Here is a 27861-nt window from a genome sequence, read left to right on the forward strand (position 1 = left end):
ATGGGCGGAGGAGAGGCCCGGCCCCACCCAGGAGGCGGGCAGAGACGTGCCGGGGGCCAGAAGGGGCCGGAAGGGGGTGGCTGCCTCCCCGGCCCCGCCCCGGTGCCGCCTGCCCGCGGGGTCCGTTGGCTGTGGCTGCAGCTGAGGCTGTGGCGGCCGTGGCCGCGCGGCGGGCGTAAGATGGCGACAGCCGTGGCGGGATCCCTGGGCCTGCTGTGGGGCTGGCTGTGGAGCGAACGCTTCTGGCTACCCCAGAACGTGAGCTGGGCCGACCTCGAGGGGCCGGGCGACGGCTACGGCTACCCGCGGGCCCGGCACATCCTCTCGGTGTTCCCGCTGGCGGCGGGCGTGTTCTCCGTGAGGCTGCTCTTCGAGCGGTGAGAGCCCGCGAGCGAGCGGCGCGAAGGGCCGGGGGCGAGGGCCGGGCCGGTTGGCCCGGGGGAGAGGCCGAGGCCCGGAAGCAGAACTGCAGGGAAAGCCCGGAAGCAGGGGGCTGGGACAGCCTCGGGCGCCGCTCATAATGCTCGGAGGGTGGCCGAGGTGGTCGCGGAGCCTAGGTAAAGACAGAGAGTTGGGGGCATGGGCAGTGAAAGAGTGAGAATCGAGGGGGATCCTGCGCCCATTCAGTTTTAGATCCCAGTGGTCGCGTGAGAGTCTCACAGGTCTCCCAACCTCCAAAGATTCTACAGACAAGGAAACTGAGGGTGAGCTGTGGCCGAGAACCCGAAACGAGAAACAGGAAAGGGCCACGGAAACCAGAGCTAGTTGGGGGCACAGAAGCTAGAAGGGTCAACACAAGAGCCAGACGTTCCAAGCAAAAGGAGCGGGTTTCTGGGAATCCAAGATTTGTGAGGACATTTAAGTTTCTGAGAGTTGAGGGGAACGGGATTAGTTATGCCCTAAACTTTGGTTTGTCAGCTCATGGACGTTTGTATGTGTATATGTATTTCAATAAAATTCTGCCACAGATGGTAAGAGAGTGTAAATGTAGGGTTAGGGTGTGGTGGAGCCTGAGGCTTCCAAAGTGGGCAGGTGACAGATCAGTTGCAGAACAGGCCTTGGAGGCCTGAGATCTAAGGAGGAGTGGTTATTTTGAAAGGATGGGGAGCTGTACGGTTTATTAGAGGACAGCTGTATTGAGCCCGCTTCTAAGTGAGTTTAACAGAATCACAGCATACTTTGACCATGTGTTACTGGTAAAAGTGATGTCACTTTTCTTTGAGTGGTTCATATCTGCCTATCTAAGATAACGACTTTCACTGAGGGTAAGTGCTAATTTTGTAATGTAGACTTACAGCTGCGGGTGATTTTAAATCAAGTCTACACAGACTTCAGGAAAGGAGACCTTTTTTTCACATAGGTCTCAGGTAATGAGGATGGATGGCACTTTGAAATCTTGTTCATTCGGCCTTTAGAGCAGGTGTGCCCTTTCTAGGATGGGAATATATTCACCTAAAATTATCTGTGCTCTCTGAAAAATTAGTATTATCTGTTTTGGATTATTTCTTTGATGTGTCTACTATTTCTGACAAAAATCTTTCAAAGATATTTGTTACATGTAGCTAGCTTGTCATTCATCCATTTAATCATAGTATTTGTGTATTGTCATTAAAGTGCTCTGCTAGATTTTCTAAGTGCAAAAATAAAGATGCTTTTAACTGAAGCAAATGAAACCAAAGATCTAAATGCCTTTTTTGGGTCCTCAGGAACTTAGTCTTGCAGTGTTTTAAATATAGTCATTGTATTAAGTATTTCTTGGATGAAGGCACAAACTACTTGTCCCTCTTAGTAATCTAGGCCCAGGTACTCTTCACCTTGGCATCTGGGTATGAGGGCTGGAAAAGAAACAATGTAATGACTGAAAAAGAAAATACACCATTCAGGACAGAAAAAAAAAAATTCATAGTCTTAGGAAAAAATTCTCTGCTTTTCATATAAGCATATACTGATATGGAAATTTCTCAGTGTTAGTGGTAAGATGAAATAGCTCTTTACTTTATAAACACCCATTTTAAACAAACTTACATATATCTTCAAATTTCCAAAGAGTTCCCCCATATGGCTGTAAGGACTTGTATATCCCCTGGCAGAGCTACTGGAAAGGATCCTTTACCTGTGGGAATTCTATCTGAATGTTTCTATGGTTCTCCAGTGTCAAGGGACTAGGGACGGATGGGAATAGAGAGCTGAAAGCACTCTAGTATGATGTTCCTTGGCTAGTAAGGACAGGCACCTTGTTCATCTCATTTTGATCTTAGGAAAGTTTAACCCTAGAAGCAGTCTCGCCGTTTTGTTTTTCTGGACACCCTACTACCTTAGTTAGCAATAGAATTGATTGCTTTATTACCAATTCCTCTCTTGCTATGCTGGTTTTCCATAAAGGTAATAGAAGCCACTCTTAGAATATACTAAGAGGTATAACAGAAACATTGATACAGCTAGTTGTATTTCGCATACTTCTCAAATCCCACCTACTTAGCTTCTAGAACCTGTTCATGTAATAATCATATACTCTAAGAGCTAGAACTCCAACCTCTTTTTACAGACAGTAAACTAAAGGCTGATAAACATCCTACAAGTTTTCAGAGGTTTCATACTCACCTGGAGAAGGAGCTAGAACCAAGATGCAGGTAGTTTTTGCCAGTCCCTTAACTCTTGCCACTGTGTGATGTGGTCATCTTTTCCTCTTCCTTAAAGCCCTTTCAGGGGTTAAGATTTAACCTCCTGGTCCTAGTATTTTAGGATTTGAAGAACAAATCCATGCTCATCTTATTCTTGATTATTTTAATATAAGGTGTTTGACTTAACTTTGTTATTTTTTTTGCTTCAAGTTGTTCTGCACATTTTAATGAGTCTTGCACTATGCCCCTTGGTAAATTATCTCTATGTTGTTTTAAGAATCTCCCAAAAAATACAGAATTTACACTTTGGTCTTACTTGCTCTTACCTTCTCATCAACTACATTGAGCATTTATTTTTTAAGTTCCCACATTCCCTGGAGAACTGCAGCCTCATCTGATAGGGATGACTTGAAAAGCCGCCTGACCATGAATAAAGTGTATCTGAGGTAACTGTTCTGCTGAAGAACTGCAGATAGATTTTTACCTACCCAGGAATGGAGGCTTTCCTTTGTGGGCCTTGTTACATTGTGGTAGCCTACACCTTGCAAAATGCCTCGGGCATAGCATGTGCTCAGTAAATATTTACTGAATGTTTGAAAAGCATCACCCTATCAGATGCCCAGAATCTCGATCTTCAACCTGAAATAGATGTTTGGCTTGACTGAGAGAGGCAAAACTGTAATTCCTTTGTTTCTGTTTTTAAATTTCACCTTACTCTATTTATGTGCATGTTATAAGCTTTCTACAGCTTTCTGTCGCTCTGTACAGTTTCATTCCCTCCCTCCCTTTCTTCCTCTCCCATCTCCCCTCCTCCCATAAACGTATTCATGCTACCCTACCCTATCAAAAGAGGGATAAGAAACTCTTCCACCTGTTTTTTTTTAACTTCTTTTAATACTATGTTGATGATTGAGACCTGAGGGAATGAGCATTCCAAGCTAGTTCCACTGTGTCTTACTTAAATTGGATTTTAAACGTAAAATTGTTTGAAATTTAATGTCTAGTCCCTTGAGCACTTGGGATCAAATAAGAGCTTGAGACTTAATAGTGACACTATCAGAGCTTTATTGGCTCATTTATTTTGAATGTAGTATTGCAATAGGAGGATTATGTTGCCAGAAGAAAATTATTTTGTCAATTATACAGGAGACAATTAGAGCTCTCCATACTGCTCATTCATTATTCCAGTTCCCTCTTCTCTCGTTACTTCCAAGGCAGCCTCACTTGGGGTGACCAAAAAAGTCTTCTAAGTACCATTTTCTGTCATAGGGGACTAAACACACTCACTTGCTGGCATGTCATGTAACTGGCAGCAGGAGTAGTGACTCATTTTTTTGTGCATGTTTCTTAACCCACTCATTTCATCTTCCTCTTGTAAGCCTTGCTGCCTCTGCTGCTTACTGCCCCCCTTTTTTTTTTCTTGCTCTCCCCCACTTCTGTTAAGTATAGGAAGAACTTTTTTCCTCTTCCTGACAGGCCTTCTGCCCTCTTCCCAGATCCATGACATGTCACAGCATAGTGACCCAGTGTTAGTAAGTCCTCCAGACTTGGGAGGGATGCGTGGGAAAGAATGGCCATAGCTTCTGACTAGACAGTAGGGGAAACTGCCCATTCCCCTGCATCCTGAAAGGTATTCTGTTGGGCATTATTGAATTGTAAATCACATAATTAAATCAGGTTTGCAGATGCAGCAGAGCAAGGTTGAAAAAGATGGTAATATGTCCCTGCCCTTTTCTAAGAATCCACCTTCTAATAAGCTCCAGATGGTCGGAAGCCATGTGTCCCTCCTCTCTCTGGGAAAACTTTAGCCAGCCCTTTCTGCATAGTGGGTATTGATGTTCTGCAGACAACTTTGAATACTGTCATGCCTGAGATCAGGTTCCTGGCTTATCCCTGGAGACATGATATTTGTCACAGAAAAGAAACAAGTTGGATATTTTTGCTTTAATCACTTCCTGATTCAGAAAATTGGGGTCTTCTAACTGGATAAAGAAAAAGTTAATGGAGAGGAGGCAGCAAGTGAAAGCTGTCCCTTCCCCATAGAGTGGAAGGGGAAGGTAGACCTATTTTGGCTTCTCTCCAGAAGTATTTTTTTTTAGGGTATGATTGATATACACTCTTATGAAGGTTTCACGTGAAGAAACAATGTGGTTACTACATTTACCCATATTATCAAGTCCCCACCCATGCCCCAATGCAGTCACTGTCCATTAGTGCAGTCAGTTGCCAGAGATCACTATGTCCCTTCTCTCTGATACACTGTTTTCCCCGTGATCCCCCACACCATGTGTACTAAACATAATATCCCTCAGTCCCCTTCTCCCTCCCTCCCCACCCTCCCTCCCACACCCCTTTCCTTTGGTAACCACTAGTTCATTCTTGGAGTCTCTGAGTCTGCTGCCATTTTGTTCCTTCAGTTTTGCTTCATTGTTATACTCCACAAATGAGGGAAATCATTTTCTCCAGAAGTACTTTTATGCAGATAAAAGCTGCCTTCCTTAAGAATTCACTTGAGTTTTGGGCTCTGTGTTTGACTCCACTCCTACTTTATCTTTAGGGAAGATAATTCAGATGTTACTGCAAAAGGAGTTAACACCACTTCTAACTACAAAAAAAAAAATGGAAACAAATTTTCCTACATACAAAGGTAGTTGTCTTAGATATGAAGAATTCTCTGAATTATCTAGAATTGTGCTGTCTAGCACAGTAGCCACTAGCTAGTACAGTAGATACTAGTTTTGGGGGATTTCAGCTGTGACTAGTCAGAATTGAGATGTGTTCTAAGTAAAAAATACACTGGATTTCAAAGATGGTAGAAAGAAAATGTAAAATATCTCAGTTTGTAATGTTGATTACATACTGACATGATATTATTTTGGATATATCAGGTTAAAGTATATTATCAAAATTAATTTCACCTATTTACTTTTTTAAATGTGGTTATTAGAAAATTTAAGTTAATTTATATATGTGGCTTGTAATATATTTCTGTTGAACAGTACTAATAGTGATTCAAATACTAATAATTTTGTTTTACTTATTAAAGAATAATTGACATACAATATTGTATTAGTTTCAGGTTACAACATAGTGATTTGATATTTACATACTTAAAAAATGGTCACCACAATTGATCTAGTTAACATCTGTGGACTTACAAAGTTGTTACAATATAATTGACCATATTTTCTATGCTGTATTACATCCTCCTGTTTTATTTACTTTGTAACTGGAAGATTGTACTCTTAAACCCTATTTTGTCCATCCCTCCATCTACCTTCCCTCTGGCAACCATCAGTTTGTTCTTTGTGTATAAAAGTTTTATGTTTTGCTTGTTTGTTTTTTCTTTAGATTCCACATATAAATTATATAATATTTTTAATCTGTCTGATTTATTTCACTTAGCATAACACTCTCTAGGTCCATCCATTTTGTTGCAAAAGGCAAGATTTCATTATTTTTTATGGATGAGTAATACTCCATTTGTGTTTTTGTATGCATTTGTATTTCACATCTTTATCCATTCATCTATCAGTGGACATTTATGTTGTTTCCATATCTTGGCTATTGTAAATAATGCTGCAGTGATCATAGGGGTGTATATTTCTTTTTGAATTAGTGTTTTCATTTTCTTCAGATAAATATTTAGAAGTCGAATTCCTAGATCATATAGTCAAGAAGAATATTCTAATGTAAATTCACATTTGATTCATATTTGGTTTTTTAGGACCAGAAGGTGATTGGTCCTAAATATATTGGACCATGCTTTAAACAACAGGTCTTTATTAAAAATTGTAGGAAAATGGGATTTTTAAGATGTAAATCGTTTCTTGAATAATTTCAATGATTAATATAGTCTATTTTTTTATTGAAGTATAGTTGATAGACAATTTTATATTAGTTTCAAGTATACAACACATTGGTTCACCAGTTACCCACATTATTAAATTCTCAGCCCAAATAGTGCATTTAACTATCTGTCAATGTAGAAAGATGTTACAGAATCATTGACTATATTTTCCATGCTGTATTACCATACCCATGACCAACTTTAATTATGATTGGGAATTTTTGTGCTCCTTTATTCCCCTCCCTTTCCCCACCCACTCATCCTAAACCCCTTCCCAATGGTAACCACCAGACATTTCTCAGCATCTGTGAGAGACTGCTATTTTGTTCATTTTGTTTTGATCTTATATTCCACAAATAAGTAAAATTATATGGTATTTGTCTTTCTCTGCCTGGCTTATTTCACTGAACATAATACCTTCTAAGAAGTTCATCCTGTTGTTACAAATGGCAGGATTTTTCTTTTTTATGGCTGAATAATATTCCATTGTGTATATGTACCACATCTTCTTTATTCATTCATCTATTGATGGACACTTTGTTGTTTCCAAATCTTGGCTATTGTAAGTAATGCCACAGTAAACATAGGGGTGCAAGTATGTTTTTGAATTAGGGATTTTGTTTTCTTTGGAATTCCTAGAAGTGGAATTACTGGGTTTTATGGTATTTCTATTTTTAGTTTTTTTGAGGAACCTCCATACTGCTTCCCATAGTGACTGTACCAATTTACATTCCCACCAATAGTGTAGAAGGGTTCCTTTTCTCCACATCCTCAGTTATAGTCTGTTTTGAATAATCTTTGATTGACAGTGCCTTCTAGCTAAGCATTCCTCTGTAGTTTTGCTTTTCTGCGTCTGTCTTTTCAGTCAAGCAGTTACTGATCTGTAAACAAACAAGTTTGTCAAGTAGTTAAACATACATAGGGTGCCACAAAGCCCTGACAAGGCATTGAGAGTAGTCACTATTATATCTATTCTCAAAATTATGGAGTTTCTTAAAAAGTGTAGCTTTAATTTTATTAAAAATAAAAATAATAATAATAATAAAGGGAGAAATGTGGGATCAACATATAAATCAAGTATAAAAATCAAATGAATATTCATATTTGACCTGATTGTTTATAGTTCATAATGCGTGATCAAAACCAACAGTTTCTGTGATGAATGCCCTTGTACTGTTCACCATGTAAGAATTTATTCACTATGTAAGAATTCGTTCACCATGTAAGAACTTGTTCGTTATGCTTCAGAAGATTGGAGACTGAGGAGAGTTAGGCTTGAGATGGATTAATGATTGTACATTGAGCATTGACCCCCCTATACTGAATTTTATTGTTGTTAACAACCATTTGATCAATAAATATGAGAGATGCCCTCTCAAGAAAAAAAAAAGTGTAGCTTTAGCTTTTGGGTAGTTTGTGTGAAGTCTCAATTATAGACATAGAGGGTCTCAGACTAAATCAGATTTTTGTGGTTGTGTTTAGTTCTTGAGGAAATCTGGTTATAGACTGAAATAGGTTAACTTGAATTTCTACTGATTCTCCAGAAATCAGTGGCCTTTGCCTACATGGAGGTGGTAGGCTATCTCATGACCCAGGAGGACAGGTGGTACATTTCCTTGAAACACTTTACCTATTAGTTGAGAATTAGGTTTTTACATATTTGTTCATTCATTCTTCAACAATTATTTATTGATCTTAGTATATGCCAAATACCAAACTATGTGCCAAGGAAAAAAAGGTGAATTAAGTCATGGTGTCTGCCCTCAGAAAGAGAGCAAGAAAATCAGTGGTTAAAATAGAGTATAATAAACGTATCCACAAGGTTAAGTTATGGGAGTTTGGAGGAGATGGATTCAGTTCCTTTTAACAATTGTTAGCTAAAATAGGCTTGATGTCTCACAAACACTTGTTTCATGGACTGTGAAGGATGGTATAAAAGTTCTTGGGAAAGAACTTTCTGTTAATCTTTTTTTCCAAAGTACTTCTTTGGCATGAGCACACTTGTTTCTACTTTAAGTAAATGTATTAGATGTACAATTACATCCATTTAAAAAAGATAAATATGTTTAATGAAAGAAATGTATGTATATACGTGGAAAAAGGAATGTTTTTTTAAAGATTTACAAGTGACACATTTTTTTAAGTACTTTTTTTTATTAAGGTATCATTGATATACAATCCTTTAAAGGTTTCACATGAGCAGCATTGTGGTTACAACATCACCCATATTATCAAGTCCCCCCCACACACACCCCATTGTAGTCACTGTCAGCATAGTAAGATGCTATAGAGTCTTAGAGGTCCTTTTCTTTTTAGTCTGTTTCTGCTTTGTTTTAAGAGCAAATTTGCCAATTAAAAAAAATAGTCCTCGAAATGTTGGATTTGGTATTACAGGTATCCTTGAAAAGTGTAGTCAGTATCTTATACACAGCAAGCACACATGTATACAACGAATGTATATAACATATTTGCTTGTACATAGCACATCTTATTCTCTTAAGAACTTAGAAAAATACACTGACATGGATGCATGTGTATAGGGAATATACAAAATAATATATGGCTGGGAGTTATTAGCACATGAGTGAATAGTACTAGTATAATTTAGTAATTCTTAAACTTTTTGTTCTCAGTGTTCTTTTTACTCTTAAAAATTATTGAATATCCCAATGAGATTTTATTTATGTGGGTTACACGTATCTATCAATTTTTCTATATTTGAAATTAAAACTTAGAAATATTAAAAATATTTCATTTAAAATAACAATAATAAACCTAATACATGTTAACATAAATAACATTTTTTGAAAAGTATTTTCCAAGAGAAAAAAATATTTACTAAGATGAACAGCATTCATTTTATATTTTTGCAAATCTCATTAATGTCTGGTTTAATAGGAGATAGCTGGATTCTTCTCATTGGTTCTGCACTCAGTCTCTCATGATATGCTGTTTTGGTTGAAGTATATAATATATAAACAAAAAGCAGCTTCATGCAGATATATCATTGGAAAGGAGAAGTATTTCTTTCTTTGATACTACACCAAAACACAACAAGTAGTAGTTTCTTAAAAGTTTGGTTGATTTGTAGAATCTGAAACCATCAATGAGCTTTTCATTCATGTTAGAATCTACTGGTTTATTTTACATTTTGAATGGATATCATGTATTGGTCACTTGAAAAATACTGGTTCACTGACTTACACAGATCTCCCAAATGTCAATACATTTCATTATACAATATTTAAAAATCATATTAATCTCTTCATAACCAATCTTATCAAAAGTCTAAGTATTGGAAGGTGGTCATGCTCAAAGATGAATATAAGTTCTTTAAGATTCTGATTTTCACTTGAAAGCTTGAATTTTATCATTGCCAACAATGTGTTAGTTTTGAAGTAACAGGCTTATTTCATTAACATTCAAGAAAATGTTTCCTAAATATCCAGGTCTGAATAACCTTAGTTTGTCTGCCAGCCATTCTTTCAGGTAAAAATTCTTTTTTTTTTTTTTTAATGAAAAAAGTGATTAGTTCAGTGCACAACTCAAACAAGCGCATTTCCTTTAAACAACCATATACTTTGGTGTGCAGCACAAGTGCTTTCTGTGTACTTCTCATTTTATCACAGAATGCTTTTTAAAAATATTTTGAGATTTAATGAAAGTAATCATTTGTATTACTTCATCAAAGACATTCTTAAGTGAAACAGTTTTTTTTTTTTTAATAGGATATATCAAGAAAGAATACAGTAACTACTACAGTTTAGTGCCACTGCCTTGGTTGTGCTCAGGTGTCATACGTTTTACCCAGCATTGCTTTGCACCATCATTGCAAATGTCAACACAGTAACAAAGGCAAATGAAGTCTTAATATTATTATGAAAATAGTTTTGACTTTATAGGTCCCCAGAGAGTATCTCAGAGACTCTCTGGGGTCTGCAGACCATACTTTGAGACCCTTTGCTGTAACTGAATGAGATCACCCAGGGTGAGTGTGTACAGTAAGAAAAGAACCTTCAGAGAACCATGAGAAAACACCAAGTTTTAAGAAAGGCAGAGGAAAAAGAAACCTGAAAGGAGATAAGAGGTATGACAGTCATACAGTATTTGGTATTATCAAAAGTTGGCATTTAATAAGTAACTTAACTTTGTCCCAGGCACTGTTCTAAGTGCTAAACATTGAATCCTCAAAGTAACTTAATGAGGTAGGTAGTACTGTTATTATTCTCATTTTACGAATGAGAAAACTGAAGCATAAAATTAAGTAATTTGTCCAAGTGATGCAACTAGCAGTGCATACCAAGCAGTCTAGTTCTTCTGCCAGACAGACAGACAGAGAAAACTAGGAAAAGTGTGGCAGTGGAAAAGCTAAGAGCAAAGAGCATCAGAGGGAGGGCATGGTTAGTAATGTTGAATGGTGCTGAGTGATTAGGTAATTTACGAGACAGAAAAGCATCCATTTAATTTCACATTAACATCATTGATAACTGTTGGCAAAAGCAGCCTCAATGGAGTATAGGGACAGAAGCCAGATGAAAGAGGGAGGGAGGTTGAACAATGTATAGAAATTAGAAAAGAAGTCATGAGAAGAGAGCTTTTTCAAGAACTTTTGAGGTGGAACTAGAGGATGTGCAGGACAGGGGGAGCTGATTTAAGATGGGGAGCATGTTTAAGGTCTGGTGAAAAGAAACAAGTAGAGAGTGAGGTTGAAGATAACAGAAAAGAAAGAAATGGAATAAAATTTCTAATCAGGAAGAGGATGATTCTAAAGAACAGGGATATTACTTTTAGATAGAAGTGGTTCTGATGCAGGAAGTTGAAAGCATTCCCTTCTCTTAGCCAAGATTCTTGAGAGTCTTGGCTATTTTCACTTTCTTTCTCTGCCTTCACGTTTCACTGCTTTAACTCAGTACTATCTTTATATTCTCCATTCCATTGAATTTGAGATTACTACAGATCTCCAAACTGCCAAATCCAGTGGATACTGAAATTCTTGTCTTGAACTCTGCTTCATTTGATTGACTCCTCTGGCCTTCCTGTCCCCTAAATTCACTTTTTATGAATCCCAGGATTCTGACCTTGGTTCTCTCTTCAGTCTATACTCCTTATGCAGTCACATCCATCCCCACAATTAAACTACCACCTACATTCTCATTCTCGCACTCTTTCATTTATTTCTCCGATCTTTGTGTGTGTGTGTGTATATCTTATTCAAGCTCCCTTTCCAAGTTTATTTGCCTACCAGATAGTTCCATTTCACTGTCACATGGATACTTCAAAATCAGCATACACATAACTCATCTTTCACTCCCAAATTTGCTTTTCTTATCCTATTCTCTGCTTGGTTGAGGGCAACATACCAGCTTAGTATCCGAAGCCAGTAACATTTGACTCTTCCTTTTCTTTTGCCTCCTATATCTATTCAGTCACCAAGTCCTATCAATTTTACTTCCTTAGCATCTCTCAGATCCAAACTTTCCTTCCATTGCTATAGCCTTAATTCAGTGCTTTTATCATTTACAGCATGGATTTTTCACAATAGCTTTTAGCTGATGACACTCCTGTATTAAATGTACAAATCCATTCATCTCTTCTCTGCCCCTGGCTTAAAGTGACTCTCTATCAGTGATTTCTCTATCACTCCATCAGTGAATTCAGTGACATAAGATAAAGTTCGCAGTTAGCATAACATACAAGGCACCTGTGATCTGGCCCCTAAGTACCTATATGATTTTTTTCTCTTGTCGCTGTCGCCACCCACACCTCCAGTTCGTACATTGCACAGTTCCTTAAGCACACTTTATCTCTTTGCTTTTGCTAGCACGTGCTGATTCCTTTGCCTAAACATCCTTTTTACTTTTTCCTTCCCTTTCCACCTTATAGAATGCACTGCAATTTTTAACATGTTTGGTTGATTCAGAATTCAGTTGTAAAGGGAAAGGACTTTCTGGATTTGTTTTCTATGGGACTCTGATTTGTCTATTGGGGGAGATTTTCAAATGCTGCTTGTGTACCTAAGGATTAAGTCCTCTAAACAGAAACTCTTTGTCTCTAACAGTCTTTATTTAAACATCTCACCCATCTTCTCTCTGTGCACCTGTGTGTTTGTCTGTGTGTGTGTGTGTGTGTGTGTGGTGGGGACCTTTTAGGTTCAAGTAATACTCTTCACCTAATGATATACTATCCTCATCAGTCTGTATAAGACCTTTCTCTTTTTATTGCTTTTCCCTTTTTCATCCCATTTCCCATTTCAATTTCTTTTTTCTTTTTTATATGTAAATTTTGAGGCTTTATATTTTATCAGAAATTGATCTAAGTCAGTGCTTCCCATTCCCATCATGGTATTGCACACATAGAAAATAATATGTGTATTGCACAGTATATTAGGCCAAAGGCCATACAGACTAAGGGTTTCTGGGTACCACAGATCTCATGGACCACCCTAAGAGCTAAGCAGCCAGCTTAAGTATAACCCACCTATGTTAACACCTACTGAAGCCTGATTGAGATTTTCAGTGTATTTATGAATAGTTTATATCCGCCAGTGATGTTGCACTGCGTCACAAAGATATAATTGTTGGTATAGCTTCTGTCTTTGGTATGAAAAAGCAAAGTAATAAGTAATTCCATCTTAATTAACCTTGGCTTAAGTTAGCTGCTGTCGTGTATCTGGAGGGCAGGAAAAGGGTAGAATAAAATGATCTCTACAAACTAGGACAGATATGTCACCGTCAAGTTAAGTCACCAGACTCATGTTCCTGGAGTGGCAGGTTGAAAGGAGTAGCTTACCGTAGACCACCAAATGCCTACTTATTCAGACCTGCAGACAAGGAAAGTCTGGTCTTACAATTATTTTTAAAACTTGGGCAACAGGTTGATCCTACAGAGGACAGAAAATCACAAGATAAGTTTGATTTCTCATTGTAATCTGACACAGCAGTTTTTAAAATAAGATGTCAGAAATCTTAAAAATGATCAAGGACCCCAGAGAGTTTTTGTTTATATGGATAATATCTATTAATATGTACTGTTTCAGAAACTAAAATGGAAAAAAGTAATATATATATTTATAATTCATTTATAAACAACAAATTGGTTATATTGGTACTATAACGTGAAAATAATTATTTTCCCAAAAATGGTGAGAAAGTTTTATTTTACAGTTATGCAAGTTCTTTAATATCTGGCAGCTGTATTATCAGCTTCTGCATTCAGTGTGTTGTGATATGTCATACAACCTGTGGAAGGTTCCACTGTTACTTATGAGAGAATGAGAGAGAAAAGAATTATTATGAAGTTAGAGAATTAATATAATAGTTTTGACCTTGCAGACCTCCTAAAAGGATCTCTGAGACCCCTGAGAATCTCCAGAGCACACACTGAGAAGTGCCAATCTAGCAGAAAAGATGAATGCCAGGTGACTGATATAAAATGAATATGTGATTGGGGAAGACAGTGTAGCTCAAAGACAAATAGGGACTCTGTGGCATCTTACTACATTGATGGATGGTGACTGCAATGGGGTATGGGGGGGACTTGATAATAAGGGTGAATGTAATAACCACATTGTTTTTCTTGTGACATAAGAGCGTATATCAATGATACCTTAATAAAAAAAAAGAAAAAAATGAATACATGATTGAGTCTGAACTCTCAAAGTTCTGATTTAAAATAATTTCACTTTCTTAAGGTAATTCATTAAATACATAAACCTGTGTATTTAATTTTCTTATCACAGAAAAAAATTAGTTTCCAAGCACAAGATCTTATTTTTGGTTTTGAGTTTCAATAAATGTGTATCAAATAAATAAATTGTCTTAGCGTCTGAACAGCTATAGCTGACTGGATGCCAGCCAGTAATTTATGTCTTCCATTGAACTCTAAACTAATGAGGGCAGGATGTAAGCTAATGACAACTCTAGGATATTAGGTCCATTCCAAGGTCCAGATAATAAAAAAAAATTATCTTGGCTCCACCCAGGTGAGCAGGATACAAATCTGTACCTGTTGTATGAGAGACTATTTCTTATTCTCATCTTCTGATGGTGGTACCATCAGGGAGTACCCAGACTGAACTTTCTAGTAAAAATAATAACTGCCTTTTAATGAATGTTTACTAAAGTATCAGGTGCTGGGTTAGGCATGCATCATGTAATTTCCTCTTTAACCCTGTGATGTAGAGATTGTTATCCTTATTCTATAGTTGAGTAACTTTCACAAAGTCTCTTAGCTGGTAAAATCTGTCTCAAGGGCCTATAATCACCTGACTGCCTCTGGATTGAAGAAGAGGCCTGGATCATGGGGTAAGAGTAGGAATTGGAAAGGATATATTTTTTGGTTTTGAATCTACTTTATACAATTCATGTAGCCAGGAGGTGATGAAGGAGCAGAGAGGGATGACTCAGTGCTTTATCTCTGATATGGCACCAACTCAACAGCAGAGAATGACTGCCTTTAATTACTCATCTGAATCCTGATCAGTCCTGGGTCCAAACAGCTCAAATAGAACAAGGGTGTGATTTGCTAGACCTGTCACTTGACAGTTACTGAGCAACTGCTGAGCACAGAACCATGTAAATACAAAAGCAGTTTTCTCTGTGCTCATATGGAGTTTAAACATAGTGAGGGCTTAAAATATTTCTACTCAGATAAAATACCAGGAATTATAAAAGTATCTACTAGCATTGGCCTTTGAATAAAACTTTTCTACCACCTATGTAAAAGAGGAAAGAATGGGTTACAGATGTGGCTAACTTTGTGCACTGAATAAATATTTCCCTATGGCTCAGAACTTTGGTGATAAGGGTAAAAGAAGTTCTCATAGAGAAAGATAATAAAGTTTCTTCTTCTTAGTCCCTCCCTTAGAGATAAATTCTGGATTCAAATGCAGATCAAGGAAATAGGTCAAGAGCACTTCATCTTATGCATCCCAGTCATAATTTCATCCTAAGATGCTAGGAGAGCTATAACTGGTTTTGACTTATTCTGAAAGTTGACTTATCCTCAAGCTTTTCCTAGAGCTGATGCTCACAAAAATCTATGGTTGTGGAGGAGAGGGAGCTCTTTCTTGAAGAACCAAGGAATAGTTCCTCCATTTTCAAAGGTCTAAAAGTTAGACATTAATTATAATTTTAAAATACCATGGAATTAAGAAAAATCTTGGAAAGCACCTCATATAACTTCTTTTAGATGCTGAAACCAAGATCCAAGAGCTAAGTGACTTGACCAAGTTTATTTGACTTATTACTGGTCTAGTAATAAGCAACTGACCTGGAACTAGAATGAATACTGTATTTTCTTTCTTATGCTTCTCTTTTGATCAGGTGGCAAAGTAACCATGACCCAGGATATTTGTATTTAGGAAGAGTGCAGTCTCAGTTCTACTCTTATATCTTCTTTTCCCTCCATTTAGATCTTCTCGAGACTTTGATATAAGGCAAACTGCCATTTGTTAAGCACTTCCCTGTGCCAAGGTCTTTGTATACTTTGTCATTGAATACTTAAAGATTCTTATAATGTAGACCAATGCTTCTAACATTTTAACATGTATATGAACCTGGCTCTTGTTAAATGCAGATGCTGATTTTGCAGGTCTGAAATGGCTTCGAGATACTGCATTTCTTAAAGCTTCCAGGAAAAGCTAATAATGCTGTTGTTCTGTGGACCTTACATTGAGTAGCAAGTATATTGATTTTATCTTCATCTTACAGATGAAAACAACCACCTTACAGCATGAAATAAATTGCCCAACTGCCTCAGGCAGTAAATGGCAGACTAGTGATTTGATTTGGGTCTTTCTAACTCTAAAGCTCAAGATGTGATAAGGGAAGCCAGATTAAAATGGAAAGAGAGTTTATGTTCTAATATGTTACTTCTCAAGTGAGTCAGTGGCAGAATCCAGGACTAAATAAGAAAATGTTTCCCTTATTTCCTCCTGTCCATCCCCCATTCCGGATCTTTCCTTCATGTTTAGCAAACCATATATAAAATTGGCCTTTGGGTTTCCTCCATTACAGGTTTATTGCCAAACCCTGTGCACTCCATGTTGGCATCCAGGGCAGTGGTCCTTATCAGGCTCAGACCCATGCCATCCTTGAAAAGGTGTTCATATCTGTTACCAAGGTAAGTGGCAAAGAAACGGGGGTATTCACATGAGGGGTTGCCTCACGGGGCAGGGGAGGATAGAGAGCAAGTGTCTACATAGATGGATAGGATGGGATGAACTTTCACGTGTGGGTAGTCCATAAAGCAAGAAGGGGAACTTTATCCCCTGAGGGACACACCTTTTGGCCAAGATCCCTTTAGCAAGTCAGGTTTACATACATTTGATTTTTAGGCCTAGCAGCCACCATCACCCTTCCTTCCCTAGGCACACATCGTATCTTCATCTTGTTTTTCCCTGCTCCAGCTTCTTTCATTACCTAATTGCATAATCAAGATGGGGATGGTACTGATAGCCTTTGCTGTTTAGGTTTTTAATGTCTTTTTGCACTCAGCTTGGGTTGGAGGGAGAACACCAAACAAGGATGTGTATAGGTGAGTGGTAAAGGCCCTTGGGGTGTGAAGTAGGACTTCTCACTAAATATTACTTTTGGAATGAAATTGGGAAAAGTAAACAGCACTGAAGCCACTGTAGTTATCACCCCTTTGCTGCTCAGCTAGGCAAATGGATTTAATGAGGGGTTTGAACAGAAGGGGATGGATTCTGACTCTGGTCATACATCTACAGTATCCTGATGAGAAAAGGCTAGAGGGCCTGTCAAAGCAACTGGACTGGGATGTCCGAAAAATCCAGTGCTGGTTTCGCCACCGGAGGAATCAGGACAAGCCCCCAACGCTCACTAAATTCTGTGAAAGCATGTAGGTGTGCAGAGGAAGGTGGGGAATGAGGAGAAGGGTGGGGTAATGACTGGACTGTTTTTTTTTTTAGAAATTATGTCTGTTTTTAGGACAACAGTCAATGGATTGTGAAGGGCTAGCCTGATTTATTATAGGCAGGAGAGAACTGGAAGTCTGGTCACCCTCGGTTTCTTAGACATGCTTGCCATTACACTAGATGTAGTTGCATTTTGTTCCCCTCTCCCAAATTGATTAGGAATGATCCCACAACTGTAGATAGATGTGCACACCCTCATACACCTTGGTAGGGATCGTACCAGCTTACTCTAAATAGACATTTTAGTTGGAAGCATCCCTTTTCTGGACATATTACACTGTATTTCACTGCGTTTTTACTAATTATCCTCTGGACATGGTATTTATCATTGTCATGCAAAAAAAATTGGTACTATCATCAGGGAGTCTGATAATGAAGAAAAGTTTATTAAAGCCAGCTCACTTCTGGAAATCTATTCTAAACAGAGTCTGGAAAATGTCTATCTTTTTGGCTTTTAAATAACAGTTACATCTTATTCTGGGAACATATTTCTTACCAGTAACAGTCATATCCCCAAATCTACTACCTTGCCTCCTTAGTCTCAAATAATTTCTTTTGAGTGAATATTCATCTAACCTCTACTCTTTGCCCACCTAGGTGGAGATTCACTTTTTATTTATGTATATTCTGCTACGGAATTAGATTTCTCTGGTCGGTGAGTATGAACTTTTTGAACCTGTGTTGGGTTTTAGTCATGCCTACATCTCTAGCGATAAGAGTTAAGTACTGTTAGATTTTTATTTCCCCCCTCTGTGATGTCTATAGCCAGGGTTTATATGCTAAATCGATTATTTTTTTGTCTGGGACCTGGCTTCAATAACTTCATAACTCTACTATTTCTTCCCTTAAATAAAGCTAATAATAGTAGTATCACTTAAGTCAGCATACTGTGTGATGGTTTACTAAGCACTTGACAAAAATCTTGTTCTTCCGAGGAGGAAACAGATACGGAAATAGAATCAATAACCATTGAAATGTGTAAAACAAGTATTAATTCCTGCTTTTTAGTTAATTGTCATTGTCAAAGAAGAATTTCAGGCTTTATAATTCCTGATTCCATGTTTTTTTTTTACTTTACAACATTGTTTTCCTCTAAGTGATAATAATTGAGGCTTCAAATCACATGAAGCAAAAGGAGGCAGAACTGAAGAGAATAGACAAATGCACAGTTATAGAGATTTTCATATTCTGCTTTCAGTAATTGACTAAATCATTAGACCACAAAAATGACTAAGGATGTAGAAGATTTGAACAACACAATCAACCAATTTGACCTAGTTGACATTTACAGAACACAATACCAACAACTGAAGAATATATAATTTTCAAGTGCACATGGAACATCAACTACGATCTTAAGACCATAAAATAAGTCTCAGTAAAATTAAAATATTGAAACCTTTAAAAAATGACCATAGTGGAATTAAATTAGAAATCAATAAAATAAGGTTTCTAGAAAATATTTGGAAGTTAAACAACTCTTCTAAACAATCTATGGATCAAGCAAGAAATGACAAAGTAAATTAGAAAATATTTTGAATGATGCTAAAAATGCAACATTTCAGAATTTGTGGGATGTTAGCTAAAGTGTACTTCGAGGGAAATTTATAACTTTAAATGTTTATATTAGAAAAGAAGTAAGCATTGAATATAAACATGAGCAACTTTTTCCTGAACACATCTCCTCTGGCAAGGGAAACAAAATAAAAAATGAACAAATGGGACTACATCATGCTAAAAAACTTTCTCTGCATTCTCGCCAGCATTTGTTGTTCCCATTCTTTTCTAAAGGACGCTATCAGCAGAACAAAAAGGGATCCTACAGTATGGGAGAATATATTTGTAAATGATATATCTAACAAGGGGTTAACATCCAAAATATATAAAGAACTCACACACCTCAACACCCAAAAAGCAAATAACCCTATTAAAAAAATGGGCAGAGGATATGAACAGCCACTTCTCCAAAGAAGAAATTCAGATAGCCAACAGGCACATGAAAAGATGCTGCACATCTCTATCTGGGAAATGCAAATTAAAACCACAATGAGATATCACCTCACACCAGTTGGAATGGCCAACATAGAAAAGACTTGGAACAACAAATGCTGGTGAGGATGCGGAGATAGGGGAACCCTCCTACACTGCTGGTGGGAATGTAAACTAGTTCAACCATTGTGGAAAGCAGTATGGAGGTTCCTCAAAAAACTCAAAATAGAAATATCATTTGACCCAGGAATTCCACTCCCAGGAATTTACCCTAAGAATGCAGCAGCCCAGTTTGAAAAAGACAGATGCACCCCTATGTTTATTACAGCACTATTTACAATAGCCAAGAAATGGAAGCAACTTAAGTGTCCATCAGTAAATGAATGGATAAAGAAGGTGTGGTACATATCAATGGAGTATTATTCAGCCTAAGAAGAAAACAAATCCTACCATTTGCAACAACATGGATGGAGCTAAAGGGTATTATGCTCAGTGAAATAAGGCAGGTGGAGAAAGACAAGTACCAAATGATTTCATTCATCTGTGGAACATAACAAAGAAAAAACTGAAGGAACAAAACAGCAGCAGACTCACAGAACACAAGAATGGACTAACAGTTGCCAAAGGGAAAGGGACTGGGGTGGGGGTGGGGGAGTAGGAAGGGAGGGAGAAGGGGAATAAGGGGCATTATGATTAGCACATATAATGTAGCGGGTGGGGGCATAGGGAAAGCTGTATAGCACAGAGAAGACAAGTAGTGATTCTATAGCATCTTACTATGCTGATGGACAGTGACTGTAATGGGGTATGTAGTGGGGACTTGATAATGGGGGGAATCTAGTAACCACAGTGTTGCTCATGTGATTTTATATTAATGATACCAAAATAAAAAAAAAATTGTGTTAAGATCAGTGATCTAAGTTTCTCTTTTAAGATCTGGAAAAAGAAGAGCAAAGTAAATCCAAAGTAAATTAAAGGAAAGAAATTATTTAAAAAATATAAGCTAACATTAATGAAATAGGCATTAGAAAACTAATTTTTTGAGAAAATGGAGAAAATTAATAAAGCCAAATGTTAGTTCTTTGAAGGGCTAACCAAAATTAATAAGCCCGTAGGAAAAAAAAAAAAAAAGATCAGTATTAGTGAGAAAAAGGGATTATCATTACAGTTCCTATAGACATTGAAAGATAATAAGAGATAATATTATGAATGACTTAATAGTAATAAATTCAACAGTTTAGAAATGGACAAATTCCTTGAAGGACATAATTGAAACTCCATTAGAGATGATAGCTTTTGGATCTTTGGCATAGAGCTCTCTCTTGGTTATCAAATGGAATCATTATTGTCTTCCTGCCTTCCTATTTGCTATATTCCAAGTGTTGATGTTTCCAAAAACTATCCTACAGCTCTCCCTGCTCTTTTTTACCTCACTGCATGGTTTTTCTATTTGTAAAACACTTTCTGGTTCTAGAAGAAAAATCTAGTCTTTTATTGACACTTTCAGAATCCCTAAATTCTCTCAAGAGGGATTCCTTTTTCTTTCCCACCTCTTTGCCCCAACATAGTGAGAAAGGGATTGTATAGGTGAGCCAGGGAGAATCCTGAAGGCTGACATGGATTATCTGTTTTCTCTTAGGCACCTTGGTTCTGGGATACCCGACAGTGCTGGGATAGCTACCCATACCAGGTAGGATCTGAGCCCTTTCAAGACGGGGCCTTATGTGTGTGTGTAAAGTGGGGAGGGGGACAGTGCTTTGCCAGTCCCAGGGTAGAGAGCACATTTCTTTGGTATTCTTGAGTCTCTTTAAGTCTTATTCAGGGTGTCTCTTTCTGAGGCTCCCATAGCAGTGAGTTTAGCGATTTTTTTGTTGCAGGTTCCCCATTACATTCACCCTATTTGGGCTGAAAAGGAAAGGAGCTTCCTGTACTTTATGAGATGCTTTCTGGTTCAGATGTCCCTTTTGAATCAGGAGTAACTTGGAGTTCTCTTTAAGAGCATATGGATTCTCATCTATACTAGAAAAATATCAGGAGGCTGCTAACAGGGTGGAAGAAAGGGAGACATCAGTGCATTTAATCCCCTGAAAGGCACTAGTCTCCCAGAATTCTGATTTGATTGTGCTATAGAAAGTATATGTTCACCAGATCTAAGCTATAAAAGATGAGAGCTGAAGATATGCATGTGGAAGGGCAGGGGGGAGGTCTAACTCAGATTTACTCCATGCCAATCCAAGGTCTGCAGTTCTTGCGGCTCTTGGAAGATGATGGAGAAGAAGGGTGTCTACTGACTCTGGACATTCATCCTCCAAGACAGAGAAAGTTAGAGAGAGTGAATCCTTGACTAGCTGGTATTCTAACTACTTCTTTCTCTCTTCCAGCCTCTAACAAGTGGGCTTTATTACTATTACATCATGGAATTGGCTTTCTATTGGTCTCTTATGTTTTCTCAGTTTACAGACATTAAAAGAAAGGTAAGGACATTGGCTTCCTCAACTCCCTAACTTCCTCCATCCTCCTTTCTAGCAGCTGCCATTTCTACCATGATGGAATCTCTGCCCTGACTGGGACCACAGAAAAGGGAGGAGAAAGTAGGTTTGCTGGGACTATGAGATCTTTGTAATGTTCTCAGAAATGACACTTGATTAATGATGAAGTATATTTGAGGCATTCAGGACAGTCCAGACTGAGAACAGTTAACCAGCTAAGAAGCATACCCCTTCCTTATTTTTCTCCAAGGTTCTTTTCATGAATAAAGCCCAGAAAACTAGGCAGAACTTAGAGATAGCAGTGCCCAATCCAGGAAAAGGCCTGATTCCAGAAAAGCTAGATCTGGTTTTTGTTTGGCTTTAGGGACTCTTATCCTCCATCTGTTCTCCCTTCTGGGTGAGAAGGGGTTGGTTTTTTTTTTAGATTATATAGTTTATTTTACCCTTTTCTTACTATTGTTTAGGAAACAATGATGCAGAGAAATTAGTTGACTTGCCCACATAGTGACAAAATTGGAAATGACCTAAGTTTTTTATAAGCAGACCAAAAGGGAAGAATCTTCACCTTTTATTAGTGTTATTTGTATTTGCCTGATAGAATGTTGTTTCTACAGCTGTAACCCTAATCCATCACAAATTCGTGGTTATCTTTGGTGAGGAAAACTAAGATTAGTGCTTATGGGAGCAGACTGAAACTAATCTGGGTTATTAATTGTTACATAACCTAGAAGCTTGTTACTTAATTCCAGTGTCTCCCTCTCCTATGGTCAGGAGATGGTTCACTTATTAAAATTTTAATGAAAAGTAGATGATACATATGAAGAGGTTTGTAATATATATGTAGGTTTTAAGACATACTAGAATATGTACTTGTGAATTCATCCCCAACTGAAGAACTAGAACTTTTGTGTCTATGTGGAGAGCACATCCTTGTTTCTCTGACCCAAATTCACCTGCCTTCTCCCAACTTCTCTCCCTCACTGGGCTGAGAAGTATTTGTTAGATATGTCTGATAACTCAGGTATTTAGAAATTTCTCTAGGTCTAACCTTGGCATTTGAATCCAAAAGGAAGTTAGAACTTTAACTGTGAAAGCAGGAAATGCTTGCACTACAATGGATTGTTTGGCATTTCTCTGAAACTTTTAAGAATAGTTTGTTTTGTCCCTTCCAGACTTCTTTTTGTTAGGTCCATTGGTTGAAATTCCCTTAATCAAAGCAGAAAAGTCTTAGAATCTCAGAGATGTTTCAGACTTGTATGTCTGACTAACACCTAGGAAATTACTTACAACTGCCACTTCATCATCTATGCTCTACAGATTCTGCAACTACCTCTTTTCTGTACTTTGAGCTATATTAACAGATTCCAGGTCAGTCACGGTAGAGTGTTGGGTCAAATGCTAAGCAGCTCCCAAAGAGTTGAAATGAAATGGAACCTCTAAGAGGTCAGATTAAGATCCTCAGAGAGCATTGTAGGGCACTGAGTCGGCTAGCATCTCTGTGGCCTTGGCTTTTACCTGTCTCTTCTACTTCCATTCCTTCCTAGGACTTCCTAATCATGTTTGTGCATCACTTGGCCACCATTGGGCTTATCACCTTCTCCTACATCAACAACATGGTCCGGGTGGGAACTCTGGTCCTGTGTCTACACGATGCCTCAGACTTCTTGCTGGAAGTAAGAACCCATCCTCTCTTCCCTCATCATTCCTTTCTCTCCTTCTCTTCCTGTCTGAGAACTGGTTTTCTCCGCACATCAATTCTTATCTTCCTTTCTCCAGGCAGCCAAGCTGGCCAATTATGCCAAATATCAGCGTCTCTGTGACACCCTTTTTGTGATCTTCAGTGCTGTGTTTGTGGTTACTCGTCTAGGAATCTATCCATTCTGGTAAGTGTTAGGGCTGTGGAGCTATAGCAGATGTGTAGCTAATGGTACTTTTTGCCAATTTAGGGAACAGACCACCAAAAACCCTATCATCTTGCTTTCTCCTTGGCCTAACTTGATAACTTCTGGACTCTCGCAGGACCACAGTTCTCTTACACAATATTTCTAGTGAGTTGTGATCCAGACTCAAAACATCCAACCCATTTGGCTGTGGCTTTCTTGACTGATTTCTGAGGAACAGTCTCATTTTATGCCTTAGTAATTCTTCTGCCTTCTTTTGACCTAATTACAAAATTGTCAGGCTCTTCTTGTTTTCCTGCTTTGTACCCTCTCCCCAACTCTGACCCCCCACACACACCACTCCCACTTCTACACTCCTTATAAAGCCAATGTCTCTGTGAGCTGGAGATTCTCCTTAGTCTGAGGGAATCAGCTACCAACTATCCTTTATATGCTTGAGGATCTGAGTAATTCCTAGGGTTATGATTAAAACTGGTATCCCACTTTGCAAAACTCTGCATGTTTGAAGTGATCAGTAATGACTTACTCCATCAGTTCCTAAGATTTCTATATCTTCCTTTGTCCCTAAAGATAGAAAACTATATAGGCTCACTTTCTCTATTCTTTGCTCACTATGGATGAATATCTCTGGAACTTCAAATGATAGAAGGTATGGAGAGAAAAGACACAGGGTTCTGCTTCTGCTCTCGGGGAACTGGGCTTCATCCCTCTCTGCCTGGCTTTGACTCTAGAACCTGACCGTTGGCCTCCCTCTTCTAGGATTCTGAACACGACCCTCTTTGAGAGTTGGGAGATAATCGGGCCCTATGCCTCCTGGTGGCTCTTCAATGGCCTTCTCCTGATCCTACAGGTTCTGCATGTCATCTGGTCCTACCTAATTGCACGAATTGCTTTCAAAGCTTTGATCAGAGGAAAGGTGAGGATAAAAGATGGCTTCGTTCTTTGGGGCTGGGTGAGAAGATTGGTATTACTCAGTAGACCTTCTCTCTCCAGCCTGGTTAGCCCCAGCTATGCAGCATTCCCAGCAAAAAGCCTGGGGCTCCAGAGTTTCCACTTTTTCTATGAGTATGAGTGTTTAGCCTTTTAAGACATGAGATGCAAGAGGAAGGATCTGCCTTCTTCCTGTCTCTAGGAATGACTGTTGTTAAATAATGAATAGGATTAAGTTTAGAAATGGCCCCAACCATTTCTACCCCTTACTTACCTACTTCACTGAATTTCATATTTTTGTTTTAGCATGGGAGCCTTTTTTCAAAGGAAATCCAGAGCTCCGAGATATAAACTGCTATAAAAGCAGTGAGGTTCAGTTGTCTAGGAGTGGTGTGGTAGTTCACAAGCCACCCCAAGATGACAACTTTGATGTTCAAGATATGGTTTATATAAGGGACTAAGTACTGGCCTTCCCCCATGTTGTATGAGGCCAGGGTCCTAAATGAGATGAGTATTTAGGGTTTCAAATACCCATTGTATGCCAAGAGCCCAGAAGCACAGAGAAAGGTGTCATTTAATGATAAAACTCTGATTAGCCCAGGGTCTGGGGATTTAGCTTTTGGTGATACAGAATCCCAAAGCGGGGAGCGTCTCTGCTAGAGGAGACATTGATTCCAGGGCAAAGGGGTAGAATGTTACCCAGGCATATATGATCTTGTGCCACTGTTCCTTTTATGGCTGCATTTGGTTTCAGAACTTGCTCAGTGTGCCTGTGCATCTTGCTGTAGCTGCTGGACATCTCTCTTCTCCTCTGCTCTTCTTTCCTGACCAGGTGGCCTATCCAGGAAGGATTAGACCCAGACTCTGTACTCCCCACTCTTTTCTCACCTTCTTCCTTTTTTCTGTGCCTGGTGGGACCTGGACAGTTTCATCTCTTGCATGTAAGTGTATCTGTGCTTCTAGTATTCAGTGAAGCATGTCTGTCTGAATGTGTTTCTCTTCCTTCCTGCTTCCCTTTCTGGTCCCCTGTGTTGTCTGAGAGCATGCCCTCTCTCCTGACCTTGTGGGGCCATTGTAGACTGGAGCTCAGGTTGCCAAATTCTTTTTCCTAAATGGAGGCAAGAGTTGAGACTGCTATTTTTTTTTCCTTTCCTTTCTTATTTATTTTTTCCTTTTTGAGCCTCCCTTTTACCTCAAAGCTAGATACACTCTGCCCTCTGGTGGAAATTACCTAAAGATCAGGTAGTTATCCAGGTCCAGAGGTCAACAGCTATAATAAACCAGTCTTAGAGCTAACCAAAGCAAGCGCCCCATACCTTGGCAACAACAATTATATCTTTGTTCCCTTCTCAACCCCTTCTCTCCTTTATTTTTTTTTTTTTTAAACAACACACATTGACTAACCTTCAGTACTAGAGGTCAGAAGTCTGACATAGGTCTCACTGGGTTTCTCTCCTTTACTTTTATGGTCCATGAAAGAGAATTTGAAATACTTTGCTTTATATGCAGAATAGTTTAGATTGGAAAACACTGCTCTAATCCACATGCTTCATTTGAAAATATAAAACAAAAGCTGAAGTTGAGAGGTGAAGATTCACAGATAATAGCATAGTTGGGATTGGGATTCTCTTCTCACTGCCAGTCCTTTTCTTTGCACCATACTGTGTATCTTGTGATATTGAAGTTGTGCAAGAGAAGGGCTTTTGCTACTGGGGAAAAGGAGAAGACTGGAGAAATGGTGTCGTAGGGTATTGATAGTTGAGGCCAGGAAGAGTAGAACTACTGAAAAAGGCCCAGTTATGGATCAGCTTTGGGGATAAAGCAAAACTTAGGATAACCAATCTGAATAACTGCAGTGGCCACAACCACCAGAAGATAGAAGCAATGATGATGTGTTGGCCTTCTCTGTATTTTGAGGTGGAAGAGAAGAAAGGGTGTCTGGAGCTCCCCTTGAACCTAAAACAGGACTCAGTGAATGACATCAGCTCTCTTAGGCTGGTCCTTAAAGACTTACCCCTTTGCCAAATCAGGTTCCTACTCTGTAGAGAACAGAAACAAAGATATGAGCGAGAAACAGGCAAAGGACATTCACAACAGCAGCCATGGTCCAAATAATATTTTGAGTCAGGTGCCACCAGAAAGTAGGCCTGACTAGGAACAGTGCCCACATACGGGCTCTGTGGGCTTAGTCTGTCTTATAATTCCAGAAGACTTCTGTTCTCACCTTTCCTACCTTTGGCCCTGTCCCACTCAGGTGTCTAAGGATGATCGCAGTGATGTGGAGAGCAGTTCAGAAGAAGAAGATGTGACCACCAGCACAAAAAGCCCCTGTGGCCACAGCTCCAGCAATGGTGCCAATCGGGTGAATGGTCACATGGGAGGCAGCTACTGGGCTGAAGAATAAGGTAGTTGGTATGGGGACTTCAGCCCACATGGACTTGTAGGGCCACTGGCAAACTACTCTTGGGCCTCCCCACATCTGCACTCTTATGACTTGGGGGTCTGCGAGGCACTGAGGAGAATCAAAGAAGCAAATATTTTCACTTTTTAAAAAAAAACTCTTCCATTTCATATTTAATAGCCTCCCAGTTCTTTCAGTAATGTTATTTGCTCTGTGTGTTTTTGTGTGTTTATGCGTGTGCATGTGCATTTATGCATATGCATGAGTTTCATTGCTTGGGTTGGGGCACAATTCTGGACTGGGGCCACTAGGCCTTGCCTGGTCCCCTTTGAACCCACCTCAATCCCAGATTTGGCTGCATCTTTAATTATGCTGGTTCTGGACTGTCCCCTCCCCTGTTGCCCATGGCTCTGAAGGCTCTGGCCATCAATGGAACAGCCAAGTTCAGCTCCAGTTCTGCACTGTTCCTCCTCCGGAGCTGGAATATTTCACATGAAGTTGTATAGAAAGAGACAACCATGGATGGATGGCCAGGATTGCTGTGGCCCCCAGCTAGATTACCGTCCTACCACCTGGTAGTGACAGGGACAGCTGCTGATACCCTGCTATTTACTCAATGGTACACAGGGAGTTGGGGGTGGGAAGGGGTAAGCTTGAGGGCTGGAGGACAACAGCCACTGGGTGAGCTGTTAACGGTTTATACTATTGTTTACTCTTCTGTGATTAAAAGTTCTTCAGCCCTCC

General features: G+C 38.9%; 1 protein-coding gene across 4 annotated transcripts; it reads left to right on the top strand.

Annotated features, from left to right (window-relative positions):
* Window positions 1-27861, top strand: CERS5 (ceramide synthase 5). Of its 4 annotated transcripts, XM_017675283.3 has the most exons (11): window positions 1-377; window positions 16488-16593; window positions 17201-17331; window positions 18005-18062; window positions 21036-21086; window positions 21778-21870; window positions 23430-23558; window positions 23662-23768; window positions 24546-24702; window positions 25549-25657; window positions 26971-27861. In XM_017675283.3, exons 1-11 carry the CDS (start codon window positions 1-3, stop codon window positions 26976-26978), a joined length of 1326 nt encoding a protein of 441 aa, XP_017530772.2. In that variant the 3' UTR covers window positions 26979-27861. The 4 variants fall into 4 exon arrangements, with proteins under 4 accessions (XP_017530772.2, XP_073069638.1, XP_017530774.3 ...); XM_017675282.3 differs by lacking the exon at window positions 25549-25657 and having other exon boundaries at window positions 7-377; XM_017675285.3 differs by lacking the exons at window positions 21778-21870; window positions 25549-25657 and having other exon boundaries at window positions 5-377.

Source organism: Manis javanica, chromosome 10 (genome assembly GCF_040802235.1).
Source record: "Manis javanica isolate MJ-LG chromosome 10, MJ_LKY, whole genome shotgun sequence".
Taxonomy (NCBI): Eukaryota; Metazoa; Chordata; class Mammalia; order Pholidota; family Manidae; genus Manis; species Manis javanica.